This window comes from Peromyscus leucopus, chromosome 4, assembly GCF_004664715.2.
Source record: "Peromyscus leucopus breed LL Stock chromosome 4, UCI_PerLeu_2.1, whole genome shotgun sequence".
NCBI lineage: Eukaryota > Metazoa > Chordata > Mammalia > Rodentia > Cricetidae > Peromyscus > Peromyscus leucopus.
This window is the reverse complement of record NC_051066.1, coordinates 112,259,565-112,275,599: the sequence shown is the minus strand read 5'-3', so window position 1 is coordinate 112,275,599 and position 16,035 is coordinate 112,259,565. Positions and strand designations below refer to the sequence as shown.

Sequence of the window (16,035 nt, the reverse complement as noted above, 5' to 3'; positions counted from 1 at the left end):
CACCCCCCCTGATACCCCACAATCCACTCCTCCACTGGAACTCCTATCAATAGGAGCCTTAAAAGCAGAGGCAAGTGGCAAGTGGTGGCTTCAGTGCAGGGGACAGTGACAGCAGAGTGGAGCTCTTGGAAGGAAACCACTGGCTTGGAGGAAGAGAGCTATCAAAACCTTTGAAAACGGGAAACCCAAATGCGAAGACCTCTTACTAAATGGGATGTTGGTGCTAAACCCATGTGGTCTGATCCCACTCTTTTACAAAATAAGAAAGCCAAGAATTTGATGGTGTGTGTGTGAGAGCTACTCAAATCATAACCACGAGGAAGAAAAGAACCCATGACTTCTGTATGTGGAATCTGGGTGTTTTGTGTTGGGGAAAACCATAACGGGGATATGACATAAAGCCCCTTTTGAAATTCATGACAAGACCGTGTATGAAAAGGCAAAGGTTGTTTAGAAAGCATTGTGGAAGCAAATACTCTGACAACTCAGCATGTGTTTTCATTTTTTATTAGAGAAGTTGTAAGTTGAATTTCAGCCTTCATGGTATAATTCTCTCTGCTCTCTTCAGAGGAACACACAGAATTGATTTGTACAATCATATACAACCATTAAGTTGGCATTTTACATCCTACAATCAGGAATCTGATCCGTTCAAGGCCACCAGGTCTCTGCTGGCTCTTCTGGTCTTGGGTAGCGTGACTTGATCCCAGCATACCACTTTATGGGCCACCTGCACTGCAACTATAGCAGGCGAAAAGACCATGCAGATGAACACGGTAGCAAATCTTTTGGATATTCAACAGACATAAAAAGGTTATTTCCTGATATGAAAGTCTGAAAATCTGCATAAATATTTTTGTGTAAAATTAAATTAGTTATGTATTTTTTTCAAACTAGAACTTGAAGTATCAAGAATGCCCACATAATTCATATACACATATATATAGACTTTTTCATTATGCTAAAAGTCTTGATAGTCAAATAATATTCTGTGCCATACATTTACTTAACCAGTATTTATTTGGTGTTAGATTAACTGTGTCTGAACAGGTTAGTCATAATTGGTGCTTGTGCATCATGCAAAACATTAGGTCTATTTATTCCTGTTTACTAGTCTTGTCATGTGGTAATGTTTAGATGATTTCGCACTATAACCGTGAGAATTAAGGAGTATAAATACTTTGTACATGGTCACATTTACAAACATTTGCCAATAACCACTTCACAATCCTTATAGTGTATAGTGAATTGTAATATCTGGAATCTGCAGAAGCAATCCCTACAAAGCAGTGTCAGCTGTAAACTTTCTGAAACGAGCCTGCTGAGTTCCCCTTGGAGCTCTGATGAGCTTGGCACAGGTACACTCTTCTGGGTCTCTATTAGTCTAACAATTTCTGCAACATTTACAGGAAATTAGCATCTTATGGCATGGTAAAGACATGGCACTTACTGATGAGGTAACTTAGGTGTAGAAAATTCTGCAAAGTGATTTGTATAGCAGACCACCACTTCTGCTAATGAACTGTAGACAGAGTTGCTTCTTCTAGTGCATGCGCTTACTATTAAGTTACTAATGCACTATTTTTTTTTTGCAGCAGCTCAAACATGTCCTAATGCATCACAAAGCAGAGCTGTTAACACCAAGCCCACTGACTTGTGATGCTGTCTTATAGCAAACATGTTTAAGTTGTGTATCATGGTTCAACTCTGCCTGTCAGAAATAGATTCTTTTTTTTTTTTTTTTTAATTGTTGTAGATACATAGCTACTTTTGGTTGGCCAAAGAAATTCAATACTCAATTGTTAGTAGAAGAACATTTGGTCATCCCCAGTCTGTGGTTTCAGGTAACACCGTGTCTATACATAAAAGAAACACAAAAGGAAACAGCCTTTGTCCATGGAGTCTGTGTTTAGAAGCTGGCCATGAGCTCCTGATGGTCCATGGAACCAGCTTCAATTTGCACTCTGGAGTTTCATACTACTGTTGCTGGTCTGCGGTCCATCTCGGCTTCCAATTTCACCATCTGCTGCATCTCCTTGGCCTACAACACCAGAAACAGAGCCTTAAACATGGAAATCCCCTCGGAAGGCACCCACTGGCTCTCGTCTCTTTCCTCTCAACCTGTCCTTTTTACATAAATGTGACAAGTAGATGATAGCCTCAAAACTCCTTGGGCTCTTCTTGGAAATGCAGGATCTTGGAGTTTACTTAAGATCCACAGAATCTGAATCTGTATTCCAACAAGATCTTCTAGGAAATTTTAATGCACATAAAAGTCAGAGAAAAACTGGCCTACAAATTTCTGGGAAAATCACATGAAAAGAAGTTGAGCCAGATACTTAGATGATCAAACTGTTTGATTTAGTGTTGTGTGTTGCCAGGACTTTGTATAGATAATTCTATCATTTTTTTTCAGAATAGCATTGCTTATGTGCAACCAATTTCTCAAACAAGTAAAGCTTAATTAAAAGTAATTACCTAAGAGTCTTTTGATGGGGATAGGTAAGGTAAGCATATATACATTACACTGTTTTGACTAGAGTCCTATAACTATAACATTACAGGAGCATGTAGGATTCCAGAAATCTTACTATCCAAACTCTGGGACTCTTGTTTCTCTGGGGTAACTTACTTTTTATGGACCACCAGGATATAAGCCAGGATGAATTTAATATCATGAATGAAGATAGCCACTAAAGCAACCAGCTTATTGAAAAGGGACTACAGAAGCAGGTCACAGTAACAAGTAATTACTTGGGAACATGGGGAAACCAAGTGGTTCATTTCAACGTTGACTTTCCATCTGAAACCCAGAAGCCCAGCCCACATGCTTGCATGTTTTTATGTGGTAAGAAAACAGGTGCCCTTCCCGCTTTCAGTGACAGATCACTGAAACAGAGGACACGTAAGAGTGGAAACATGAAAAAATTCTATAAAGATATATTGTGGAAGGAAGATTCTGAAGTGCCCTGATGTTACTGTTCATGTCTTCTTTGATACTCCAGCTAAATCAGAAGTCAGAGGGAGGTGCTGGTCAACTCTAGATCATACTAGGAGTATCTACGTCTCCCAAATGAAGTTCCATAACAAAAATCGGTTTCGCACAGACAATGCAGTGCTTTTATTATTATGTTAACATTATGGCTTTCAGTTTCATTCTAGTGAGGGAAGATAAAACATCGCCAAAGAATTTTAGATCTGTGTAAATTTGAGGCTAATGATTCCCTCTCCCCATATAATTTTCAATGCCTGACATATAGTAATACAGGAGTATGGAGAAATGGAGAAAAATATACAAACATGAAATAATGACACAGACAGCATTATAAGAGATGGCCGTGAGACATTGTCAGTACTGGAAATTAAATGATTTGATGTTCAGTAAACAATAATAAAAGATTCCCTGTATTTTGGCCACTTTGCATTTAAGGATTCTACTGAACAGAGTATAGAATGCATAATTATATGCCATTGAAAGATTATCCTAAGAGCTAAATTCTTGCATGAGCAGGGTGACCATCCATTTCTATTGCCTGGGACAACTTAGCAGATGTCTGGCTATTATGAACAGACATCTTTCTCAAAAATATTTTATATCTGCTTCAAATAGTCAATTATATAGTCACCTTACAAGGGATGACTAGTTACAGGCAGGCCAGACTTAACAGATAACATAGCAAAAGGCATTGTATTATAACATTTCTGCACACAGACCACAATACTACATCACTGAAAAGCACCAACAGACATTATATATAAATAATGTTCTTACGTCTGGGTTTTCTTCAGGATAACAACCTGATTCCCAGGTTTACCACTGGAAATGCTGGCTAAAACACTACCACAAACAAATGTGACAGCATTTCAGATTAAGTAGGATGAGGAATTCAAGCATGAAATAGCCAGGGTTTTAAGTCTAACCCCTTCAGATATTACTTAGTTGTGCCAGATGGGAGTCATAAATGGAAATCAAACCAAGAATACTGATATAGGCAGAGGAAAGCAAGGTCTTGCTTATCATCAAAATTTTGGTCCTACCTTGTGTTTGGGACACTGCATGACAGGATTTCAAAAGCTGTTTGTACAAAAATAGTAATGTCAAAATTGAGTCATACATAGAAAACAAAATAAATGAATACTGAAGTGATTTTGAGAAATGAATGCAAAACCATACACAGAAAAGCAAAAAAAAGCTAAGAGTAAAACACATACACATCCATTAGCAACAACTTTCCCCAAGCTGAGCTCAACAAAGGAATAAAAATAACAAAACAAACAACCAATGCCTATTAGCCCAATGTGTTCCTCTCTCCTGTGAGGGGGCAGGTTGTCTGAGCCCTTACCTCACTTGAGTGAATGATAGGATTAATGACAGATATTAATTTTTAAGACTTGAATGTGACAGTAATGAAATCGTTAAATGTCTGAAATGGTACATGTCAAGACAGATGAAACACTGTGTAAGTCACACAAAAAAATTGCCCTGTCCCTTGGAAGTCTGAGTGAAGAAGTGGCTGATGAAGGAAGCAAGGCTAGGAAGTGTTGTACAAAGGACACAGGATCCAGAACCAAGACTGAGGGGAATTGTGTGAACCGGTTATCTGTTTCTCCCAGCGCCTCTGACAGTGGTCTAGTTACGTAGATCCACCAGGCTTTCTTATGGGTTGGTAGGGCATGGCTGGGAGGTCTACAAGAATAGGAAAAAAGAGTAAGAAACTACAAAGGGCAATACTGTATGGATGTTTAAATTAAGTCGTCTTTCGTCTACACATAGGGAAGAAATCTGGGGCTTAACCACGGTTTGGAAGACTGATTTAGACGTTGGGGTTTCATGAAGAATGCAAACTGCTTTGCTGAAGGAATGTTTGCTTGACTGTGAATGGAGTTCTATTACAGGGCTCCAGCCTTTGTCTTTATGAGGAAGCAAGTGGATATACACTGTACCCCCTGCACTGCGTCTAGGAGAGTGTTGTAACAGAGAAACTGAGTCTAGCACTGCTCGACCTTCGTGTTAAAAAAAAAAAAAACACTACAAAAACCTACTGTTTAATTTGCTATGGAGCAAGTGATATTTGCAAATTGAACCTTAATGTAGACATCAATTCCCAATTCTCTTTATTTGATATAATGAATGCCTTTTTCTTGAATATCACTACATTTTTACATCTGAGTATTTTTCATGTTCGGGGCTTTCTTAAGTTTCTGTGACTCAAAGTCTCAGCTGTGGGTGGTAGATGATACTTATGACATATTCATAGGCATTATATGAAGTTTAAGAACAAAAATCCAGCATCTTTACAACATGATCCAATCAATACAACTATCAGTAACCCCATCTTTTAATGCAAGTACTCTGGATTATCCATGGATAGTTCAATGCTCATAGTGATTTCTTCATTATGCTTTAAAAGTAGCAACACCTGAAAATTGTATTCTGTAGCTCTGATCTACACCACTATGTAGTGATGAGTAATTTTTAGCACATTTACATTCTTTAGTCAAACTTGTTGCTAAGCGACACGATAATTTCTAAATAGTTTCTTAATTTAGATAGTTAAAGCCTAACTGTGCCTTGCCTTTCATCATGCCCTTCTTTTAAAGCAGATTCTAAACCCTCTCAAAGATATCCTTTTCTTCTGCTTTCCTTGAACCCCTGAAGTGAGTTCTGAAGCTTTGGAAATGGTGGCTTTACCCTTTCTTACAGTATCATGTTGCCAGGGACACAGTCTGATAAGGGCTTTAAAAACAGAAAACATAAGTTGCATAATGTGTACCAAAATACGATGCATTTATGAGTTGGTCAGATGAACTAGACTTCTAGAACCAAACATATGTCCAGTCTTCTTGGGGATCAGGGCAAGTATTCATAACTAGAGTTGGTTAGATGAAAAGGAAACCAGAAACGTAATTCGGAACCATGAGAGGTCTGAGTTTTGTCCAACAGAGAGTGAGGGCTTGAAATCAGTGGCTAGGTTTGTTACCTAAGCTACAAGACAAAAATGACTATGGTTTTGTGTTCTTTTCTTAAGGGCCTTTTAAAATGTAATTCTTTCTGAAGCATTCTTCAGAGTGAGCTATTTACTCTGAAAAAAAAAAATCTAACATAGGATTGCTTTCTAGAGGGGAAGAAATTGAAAAGAAAAAATGCAGTAGTATTTCATCAAAAGCTCTTTATAGCTCCTAAATGATGTAAATTATCAACAAAGTACAATGTCCGAACCAAAAGTGAAATGAAACCAAGTGAGACGGAAATGTACACTTTGCTGTGAGCTACAGTGCCCTGTGAGCTAGAGGCTGAAAGGAAGGCTGGTGAGCTGTGACTCATATACTCCACTTCCGGGAAGCAGATTTGTCCTGGTGCAGGAGTTGGGCTAACCACCGTGTGCACACTTGAACTTCTCTAGTTGGTAATTTTCTTTTTTTTTTTTTTCAAGAAAAAAAATACAGTGAGAAGATGCAAAGCTGTTGCGTTGCTGTTGGGTTGCTTGTTGAGTTATGGAGGCAAGAATTTAGATCCCACTGTGAAGCTCTGGGAAGAATTTACAAGTTCACCTTTTAGACTGACACTGAAGAAAGATGGTCCTTCTAGTTTGCTTTTTGATATACTAACACCTACAGATTTTGCGCAAGCTGCACAGCTCCAAATGGAAATGAAGAGGTCATTTGTAACCTGTTTGCTCATATCCTCCCTTTTAGTAGTCACGCTTAGAATCCATCCCTGTAATAGATCCAAACGACAACTTTGCACCTGTGACACTCCATACCCACTTCCTTCTTCCACTCCACAAAAAGGCATTTCTGGTTGTTTTTGTTTTTGTTTTTTTATGAAAAGGAGGAAGTACAGTAAGTGTAGCAAGTCTCTCTACTGTCCACTGTACTCCCTGGCCACAGCCCTTCCCAGAGGGTTCCTGTGGGCCATGGCACCACCACCCTGAAGCTGACCTACGTCTGTTATGTGTATTGGGTGGAATACCTGCTCATTCTGTTTCTCTAGGAATTCTAGGTGCTCGAGTTGAACTTTTTTCAATTGATCCATTTCTTTTGACTGTTTCATTGCCAGCTGGGGGAAAAAAAAAAACAAAAAAAACAAAAAACATGATCAATTTCAAGTTGAAGTCTCAAAATTATAAACTATGGATGGCTTATTAAGCTTATCCTTTAACTGAGGGTGATCATACTTTTAAAAAAAGGAATGAAAAAGACCATGAAAACTGTTAAAGAGTTTAGACTCATATATTATATTGGGCATATCTTCCCTTTCCTAAATCTTAGAAAATAACTGAGCACTTCTGCATGACTGAAACTTGGCTTTGTAATCTACATAACATGCTGTCAGATAATTTCCATAATGATTGCAGTCAGAGATTGCTTTGGCTTTCAGGGAGGGGCAATGCTGGAATATTTCATGTACAGAAAAATAATGAAATTAAGCAAATTAGCTTGAAAGGTTGGGAGACAAGCACAAGTTATTATTCAGATTTTTTTTCCAAAGAGGAGTGCTGAGAAACGCATGAAATACTTACTCTCTTTCTTTCTTCTAGAAACTTTTTAGTGTTGCTGCTGTTCAACTCCCTGACTCGCCTAGAAACAGTGGAGACAATAATAGTGTGACATCATGTGGGACTCACTTATATCCATAAGAACCAGTCTTACCTCACTTCATTTTCTGGATAAGATTATTGCTTCCTTTCCCCTTAATTTTTATTGTAGCATTTTTTTTCCAAACATACAAAATACGTACAAAGATATAAAAAACTATGTACACAGCACTCAGACTAACCGACACTAATGTTTCTTTATGGTCTCCTACTTTTAAGATTTATTTTGTCCATGTAAATGTGTATTTTCCTGCCTGCGTTTATTTGCACCATGCATGTGCAGGAGCCCTCTGAGGATAAAGGAAGGTGCTGGAATTATAGGCAGTTGTGAACTTCCATGTGTTTGCTGGGAAGAGGACTGAGGTCCCCTCCAAGAACAGTAAGCACTCTTAACCAGAGAGCCATCTGTCTAGTCCCTGCTCTCTTATTTTTATAGAGAAGAGAATGTTACATATAAAATTTAAGCTTTTGCACTCCTCCAGATTCTATTTTCCCTTCTTCCTTTCCTTGGAGGAAGTCCTGGAGCTGCCAAAGGCTTACTTAGCCTTATTTTAATATTTTTAACTATATATGAAAGTGTCCATGTGAAATACATCTAAGTGTTCTCAAATTTTCTTGTTCATAAATCACATGGAGGATCTATCAAAGATAGACTGCTGGGCTCTCCGACCCAGAGGGGCTGAGGGGGCCCAAGCTTCAGCATTTCTAGTGAGATCCCACATAGCACGGGCATGCTAACATCATTCTGTGTGTTTTCAGGATTTAGTAGGGTATTTTTGGCTTCCTTCACAGACCCAAGTTCCCAGACTTGCTTGCTAGTAGGATATGGATAACGTCATCTTTATCCCATGGCTCTGTTTTTAACCCTAATTTTCATTTTTATATGTCGGAGCATTGGACTCTGCTTTCCCCATACAGCTGCCCAACCTTGCCTGGCCAGATACTGATGATTCTGCCCCATGGTTGGCGCATCATGATGTTTTAACGGTGTCCCTGGTTATAGGTGGGGCGTTTCACGACTACACAACATACAAACACGTGCACTTCTGCAATCATGATGTCTTCTCAGGCTTTTCCATCTGTAGTCCCTTCACATGTTTTCCTTTTCTCTTTTAAAATAATATTTATTCTTTGACAATTTATACATGCATACGTAATTCCCTATTTCCTTCCTCCAGGGTCCCCAGTGCCCTCAACCAGTCTTCTTCCAATTTCCTGTCTTCTCTTGTTATTATTAACATTATCAATAACCTCCAAATCCAATTAGTGCTGTTTGTATTCACATGGATGTGGGCTGTCCATGGGGGCACATGTATTTTCCTAAGTAATTCTCCACTCTATGCATATTTTCCAATTTACCATTAGCATTACAGTTGTCTTTAAAAATTATTTGCTTCTACTCATTTTTCAGTTTTCTTTCCACATGTCACTAGTTCATGCTGCTTCTCTCCTCCTGATCATTCTTGCCGACAGGCTAGGGAGCGGCTCATCTGTTCTCACAGGTTTTCAGATAAGCTATTACTTTTCCCGATGCTTTCTCTTGCTTCCCCACCACCACCACCACTTTAGTATTTCATGTATTTTGTTATTTATTTTGATCCAAGATCTTGGTATTCACTCTGGTTTCTACCTTCTTTGAGTGTTCATATCATTAATTTTGACATCTTTTAAGAAATACACATATTCTTCATGTTAAAAGTCACTGTAGTTTCTGTCCATGAGAAACAGTGCTTGCATTTTCATTTTATTATAAATATTGTACAATTTCTGTTCAAAAAGTCTTCTTGGCCGGGCGGTGGTGGCACATGCCTTTAACCCCAGCACTCGGGAGGCTGAGGCAGGCGGATCTCTGTGAGTTTGAGGCCAGCCTGGGCTACAGAGTGAGATCTAGGCCAGGCACCAAAACTACACAGAGAAACATCTTGAAAAACAAACAAACAAACAAACAAAAAACTTATTTGACTCAAGAATAGAATAACATTTTAGTTTCTATTTGTCTTGCTAAGTTCTATGATAACCCTTTAACTTTAGTCCTCAACAGTATGGTAAAACTGAAACCACAACCATATACATGTGCTACTTAGGGGTAATCGACTTTTTGGGACAGAGGTTATTATTATTTTAGAAACAGCTATTAGTTGATGCTTTAGAACCAGGTAATGGTAGATACGAAGTTTCATTCAATACATATACATCAAAATAAAGATAATTTTTTTGAGATGGGGTTTCTCTCTGTAGCCCTGGCTATCTTGGAAGTTGCTCTGTAGACAAGGCTGGCCTTGAACTCAGAGATCCACCTCTGCTACTTCCCCCTCCCCCCAGGGCTGGGATTAAAGGTGTGCTAACAGGACTCTTCAGAACATACCAGTGTTATATCTCAGACCCATGTTGAGTTTACACAGTCAAATGTTGCTTGATGGTGTCCCAGTAAACCAGACTGTCCCAGTGAGCATTCTCACACTTACCTTTCCCGTTCTGCCTTATTCTTGATAGATTTATCTTGACTGATGGCTTTACTATTTTCCATAGAAATCTTAGCCTGATGGGCTCGCATCTCCTTGCTTTCCCTGTGAAATAAAAATAAAAACAAATGAATGGAGAGGTATATAATGGAGGTGAAGAGTTCCATGAGGCTACAGTTGAAGGTTAGTGAGTATACAGATGGAGTTCTGGTGCTTACCATAATGTGATTGCTCTTTTTATCATATGCCGATAAAGAGTGCCTTTGGATATATAACACGAAAAACAAAAGACACAAAGGAGGTTCCTTCCCTCCTTTGCCAAAGTACACAGAACAACTCCATGAGCTCAGTCATGTAAAGAATGTGAACTTAGCCCTGCTGTTACACATCAGGAAGGAGAGTGATGACTAAGGAGAGCAGTGCCACCTAGTGGAGACATGTATTGTGGCTGGTCTATTCCAGCAAAGATGCTGTATTTACTCAAAAAAAAAAAAAAAAAAAAAAAAAAAAAAAAAAAAAAAAAAAAAAAAAAAAACCACAGATGTCCAACTTTACCATGCATTGTTTGGGACCCAGTGAGATGGAAGAGACAGGATGCGCTAACCTTCACAAGTGACCTTCCTGCTGACCAACAGCCCATGGGAATGAAAGGGACTAAATAGTTCCAAGTAAGAACAGGAAATAGCAGACCTGTATTTACAGCAGCCAGCTAATGACAGTGTAAGTACACACGTGTGCATGGCAGACATGTCTATTTTTGGATCACTCATGTAAAATAAAGGGATATAGTTTAGAGTACTAGAATGGATGCAATTACAAATAATTTTGAACTTCATAGTGATCTCCTTAGGTCTTTGCCCGGAATGTGCAGGCAAGGACGCTGGTTACCTAGGTCCAGTGGTTTACTCTGCATCAAGAGGGATGGGCAAGGCTAAGATGGAGTTTTAGTCAGCCACCTTGTATCCCATCAGCAGGACAATGAGAGAAACTTTGGACCCAAGGCAACATTGTCAGGGTTTTCCACAACTTGTTAGTAAAGTGATCTTTCCACCCCCTCACTTTCCCTTCCTGTCCTTCACTCAAGAACACTTATGAATGACCACATGTTGCTAACAAGTGCTCAATAAGCGAGAACAATTACAAAGCGAAAAAGAAACCATCCACCAGGCAGTGGAGGAAAAAAAAAAACACCTACTACTGCTGCTACTTTGATGGATGCTCTTACCACAGACTTATTTTTAAAGACAAATTAACAGCTGGTTTTATGGTTATTTTTTAATGGCTTTCTAAGCAATGAAAAATTAATTTTTTTATTTCTTTCAGGTAATATTTAACTTTGAGGCTAATAATTTTTCTCTATGTGGTTAGGAAAATGATGATTAGAAAGAGCCTCATACTCTTAACACATTTTGAAATAAGAGGAGGTGCCTACAAGCTGGCATTGTAGCAGAGATCCAAGGCAGGAGGCGATGCTGCAGAGACTTGCTGCATAGCACACATCCAACCAGCACTCCTGAAGGGAAAAGACAAGACAACCTCTAACCCTGTATAGGCAGACCAAGTACCCAGAACTCCACAGGGCACAGCACACTTTTTGACAGAACCAGACCATGTCAGATGCCATTTGGTTGCCTCACATGAGAAGCAGAAGCTATGGCAAACCACTTGATTTTCTCACAGCAGAATGTCTCGCCAAAGTAAGGTTGGGAATTTTCACATACAACCATATAATTTTTGCAGTTGCCATTTAAAAAAAAATGATCATTTTGCTTTATTGGTACCAAGTTTCTGTTTTGTATTATTCTGTGTATATCATCATATACTGTGGCATACAGTAAGTACTTGGTGAAGAGCAAGTAAGCTACATGCAAACCGGGATGAAAACATACAAGAAAAAGACACACTCTACTTCCCAGGGAGAAGTCCAGCTCAGCCTAGGCAGTATTTCAAGTACAATATGCACTTTGCTAAAGTAGGGATAGGCAAATGAACTGATAGACCTTTGCTACCTCTTGATCAAGTCTGTCTTCCTAAAATGTGAAGTCCTAACACCACACAGAAAGGAAGGAGGCTCTCCGAATGCATTGACACTGTGCCATGAGAGTCACCCTAGGAGTTCCACTGGCCAGGCCTCCTTTCATGTGTCTTATCTTCCTAAGAGAATACAGGTCTTTTTCACTTCCAGCTCTAATTTACTGCCGAGCCCCATAATACTTAGAGAAGGAAGACCATTTTTTAGTGTATAATATAAGCAACTTGCAATCTGAGCTCACTTTACATGATTGTAGTGTCTTCCTAACACATGTAAGCCATTGGCAGATGCTACTTCCTACAAATTAGCTTCCTCACACTAAGTGTGTGAGGTACACCGAACACATTTTTGCTTGTTTTGTACACACACACACACACACACACACACACACACAGAGTGGGGTGTTTGGCCCTCCCACCTGTCATGGGAGAGTTTCAGCTGCTGGGTCTGCTGCTCATGAGCATTGATGAGCAGCTTTCTCAGCAGCTCACACTGCTGGTTCAAGTGCAGATCCCGGATCTCTTGCTCCTCAGCACTATGGGTGTTGATCATTTCCGACCACTCCTTGGTGTGCTGGGCCACAATCTCTTTGACCTGTTTGGGGGAAATAGGATGGGGTCATCAGGAATCTCTGGGATCAGATACGCACTGAAAGAACACTATTCATGCAGGCCAGCTCACAATTTGTTTTGTGAATCAGTGGCCATCGGCAACCCACAAAAACAAACACTAGTCACTGTTTTACTGATAAATCTGTTGCTCTAGCTGGTAAGTATCTTACAATGGCCTGTTCTTCCACTGCCTGTCTCTTCCTCTGCTGTGTCAGTTTCAGCACATTTCATCATCTCATGCTTCTCTTCTATTAGGCCACAGGTCTGGACAGAGAGCTGAGTGTTCTCTTATTCCTGGATTATGGCTTACTCCATCACCCTTAATAGACACTAGGGTAGAAAGCCCTCCTCTTCTCATGGCCACACTTCATGCAACATGGTTTTTCAGTTCCCTGTCAATTGCTTGAGGCTTTTGCTCCAAATCCTGAAATCTGTCTGACTCTGTGACTTGCTCTAGTCAGTGAGGCAATAGTAAATGTGCCTAAAGCCGAGATCTACAAGATTTTCCCTTTTTTCTGTAGCTGGTGCCCTGTAAATGAGCCAGGACTGCCCTGCTGGAGGCTGAAGGTCACATAAGGCATACAACCATCCTGCAGGTGGCAGCCCATCAGATATACAAGTGAGGATAGCAACCCTCTGCTAACTGTAGATGCAGGAGTGAGCCCCAAAAAATCAGGGCCACCACCCATTTGTGGCCCACAGAATTATGAGCTAATAAATAATAGTTGTTTAAAGGCATTAAATTTTGGCAGCTTAGTACACAGCCAAAGCAAACTGATACCATTGCCAAGGCTTCTGTTTTATATGAGTAAAGTATCTAAAACTCATGGCATAGTACATAAAGCACTCATTCTCATATCCCAGCTAAAAAGAGACAGTGAGAATGGAGAACGGTGCACCGTCCCTGCCATACAAAATATACAACAAACAGGAGAACTCCATTTAGAACAGCTTGAGTGGTCCATATATGTGTTAGAGCCATGGGGCTGGATGATAAAGCTTTACATAGCCCTAGAAAGCTGCTGTTTTGAGCATGTGTTATAGTTGAGAGCCTTAACATTTTGTTTAATTTAAATTTTATTATTATTGAAATAATGTTTGTGTTCTTCCCGAGTCTTAGCATTGAGGTCTCCAAAGGCTCACAACCTTACTTAAGGTCTTTCAATATTCTAGTTTCATTTGACTTGGGGAAAATCGCCAGTAGTTACCAACTCTTAACTTGGGGGAAATCGCCAGTAGTTATCAATTCTTAAAATATCAACTTCATTTTTCTCACCCTAAAAGTCCTAGCAAAGATGCAGTAAAATGTAAGCCAGTACTCAGCCCACAGTCTGGCCACTCATGTGTCATAGTTGATGTTACCTCCGTAGGGAAGTACATTTGTATTTTTGTATTTGCAGTGTCTCCTCCCAGCCCATTTGCTCACTGTCTCATCAGGATCGTCAAACAACATATATATCTCATCAGTTTATTTCTACATGCAAGATAAAAAGATGCTCCGTGAAGTAGCCCCTCTCAAAGACAGTGAAACTGAGGCAAACACAGACCTCTGACCCATCTTCCCAGTCCAACTCCGCACTGCTCTTCCTGACCCCGGATGAATCCCGAGTGGCTCCTTCTAAAATAAACTTCCTCAGGTCACTGTGTGAAAATAGGTATTTTCTTACCTTAGATTTGTGATCTGATGTCAGGGTCTGAATTTTAATTTCTGTTTCTTTTTTCATTTCAAGACAATTACTCCCCCTGAAAATGGAGATGTGAAAATGCATGCCAGAAATTAGATATCTTTCAGCTCCCTTGGGCCTCTGTGACAACACTTTCTGATGAAGACAATACATTCATCAAATGTGTGATGCCATGGCCCATTGGGCAGCATCCATTTTTCCAGGAATACATTTATACCTTAGAAAATATTATCTGTGCCATGATTACTCAATTCAGCCGCACACAGAAATATTCCAGGCTTAGCAATTACTTCCTTGTATATCATCTGTTGTCGGAGTTTCCATTTTGGTTCATGTTTTTCTTCAAGCTGTGTTTTATTTGGTCTATAAAATGTTATTAGGGATGAAAACAGCCTGGAAGTGAATTTCTAATTCCTTCATTTTGGTCATAAAGCAAGATTTTTGTCTTTGAAACATGCCAGTGAGGAAGAAAATAGCATTTATTGGCACTACATGGCAGGGAAGGAGGTGACTTCTTATTCTCTTTTGAGCAGGAAATATATACCAGGCAACTGCCCAGAAGCCATTACTGCTTATTCCAGTGCTGGTATTTTCTGTTCCACATTATTGCTGAAACCAGAATGGACCTGGGCTTCTGTCTGCAGCACGAATGCTCTGGCTTATGATGATAGCCCAGCTCACAATGCATCAGTTTATTAACCACGCATCTTCTGAAAGAAACTCTCCCCTGCAAATGGGCTCTCTCATCCACCCATTGCTTCTCAATGACTGGTACTCAGCGTGTTTCTTCTCCAGTCTGTTATTCAGCAAGCTGAAATGTTCCTCTGGCTTCATTCCAGACAAACTTTCACAGTAAGTGCAATGGTGGGTTTTATTCCGCATTCTTAACCAGCTGGCATAAGCTAAGGATCCCTGTAATATTAAGAAGTCACGACTGCATAATTATTCCCCTTTGCACACTGCCTTATTCATTTTCTGCCCTTGTAGAAGCATTTATTTTGATTTCTCCAGCATTAGCTTTTTCTTTCTCTGCCTTCTCCAGTCACCATCTTCCTGCCACCTTAAACAAACTGAATGGAACATTCTTGAGAGATAGTTATCCCGTAGTTAGGCGGGAGCACTTCAGTAAAGCTCCTTTTTCCACTTGAATCATTCCCTTCAGTTGGGTACGAGGAGTAGGGAAAACTTCACTGATGATGGGAATGACGTCTGATTAACCCTCACCATAAGTTGAAGGTATCAAAAATGCAAGATGCATTTAGTCCAGCCAGCCTACCCAGTCTGTTGCAGAGGATCAACCATTCCCCTCTTTCATGTGGCTGACTGGGAGATGCTGATCAGAATCACAAAATTATCCTACCACCTACTAGAAATCCAGGCAAAGCCCAAGTTCACGTTCTTCTGGATGTGGGTAACGTCCTGCACCACTGTGAAGCTGGAAAATCGTAACTCAGACCATCTTCAGTCCAAAGTCACCTGCATGTGTTCTAGAAATGGATCTCCTTATGGAAATATCCAAACACATAATCAATTTCCCCTTTTATGGACATTTTGGGTACCTAGAAACACAAGGTCCAGGTAGTAACAGGAAGCTCTCCTTGTAGCTAGCTGTGTAGATGAAAACATGTGATAACTGGCTAAGAGGAA

General features: G+C 39.8%; 1 protein-coding gene across 20 annotated transcripts in view; it reads right to left on the bottom strand.

The window, feature by feature from the left end:
* Positions 1-491: 491 nt before the first annotated feature.
* The window catches only part of Plcb4 (phospholipase C beta 4), a 385,025-nt gene continuing 369,481 nt past the window's right edge, over positions 492-16,035 (bottom strand). For 16 of the 20 annotated variants that reach the window (XM_037205240.1, XM_028884521.2, XM_028884514.2 and 13 more), the window contains 7 exons: positions 14,371-14,446; positions 12,511-12,686; positions 10,064-10,165; positions 7,524-7,581; positions 6,974-7,060; positions 4,039-4,075; positions 1,953-2,041 (listed from right to left, as the gene is read on the bottom strand). In XM_037205240.1, the coding sequence (XP_037061135.1) occupies positions 1,953-2,041; positions 4,039-4,075; positions 6,974-7,060; positions 7,524-7,581; positions 10,064-10,165; positions 12,511-12,686; positions 14,371-14,446 (625 nt within the window). Of the gene's footprint in view, positions 2,042-4,038; positions 4,076-6,973; positions 7,061-7,523; positions 7,582-10,063; positions 10,166-12,510; positions 12,687-14,370; positions 14,447-16,035 lie in introns of all 20 variants that reach the window. The other 4 variants (XM_028884513.2, XM_037205246.1, XM_037205247.1 and 1 more) reach the window with 2 other exon arrangements.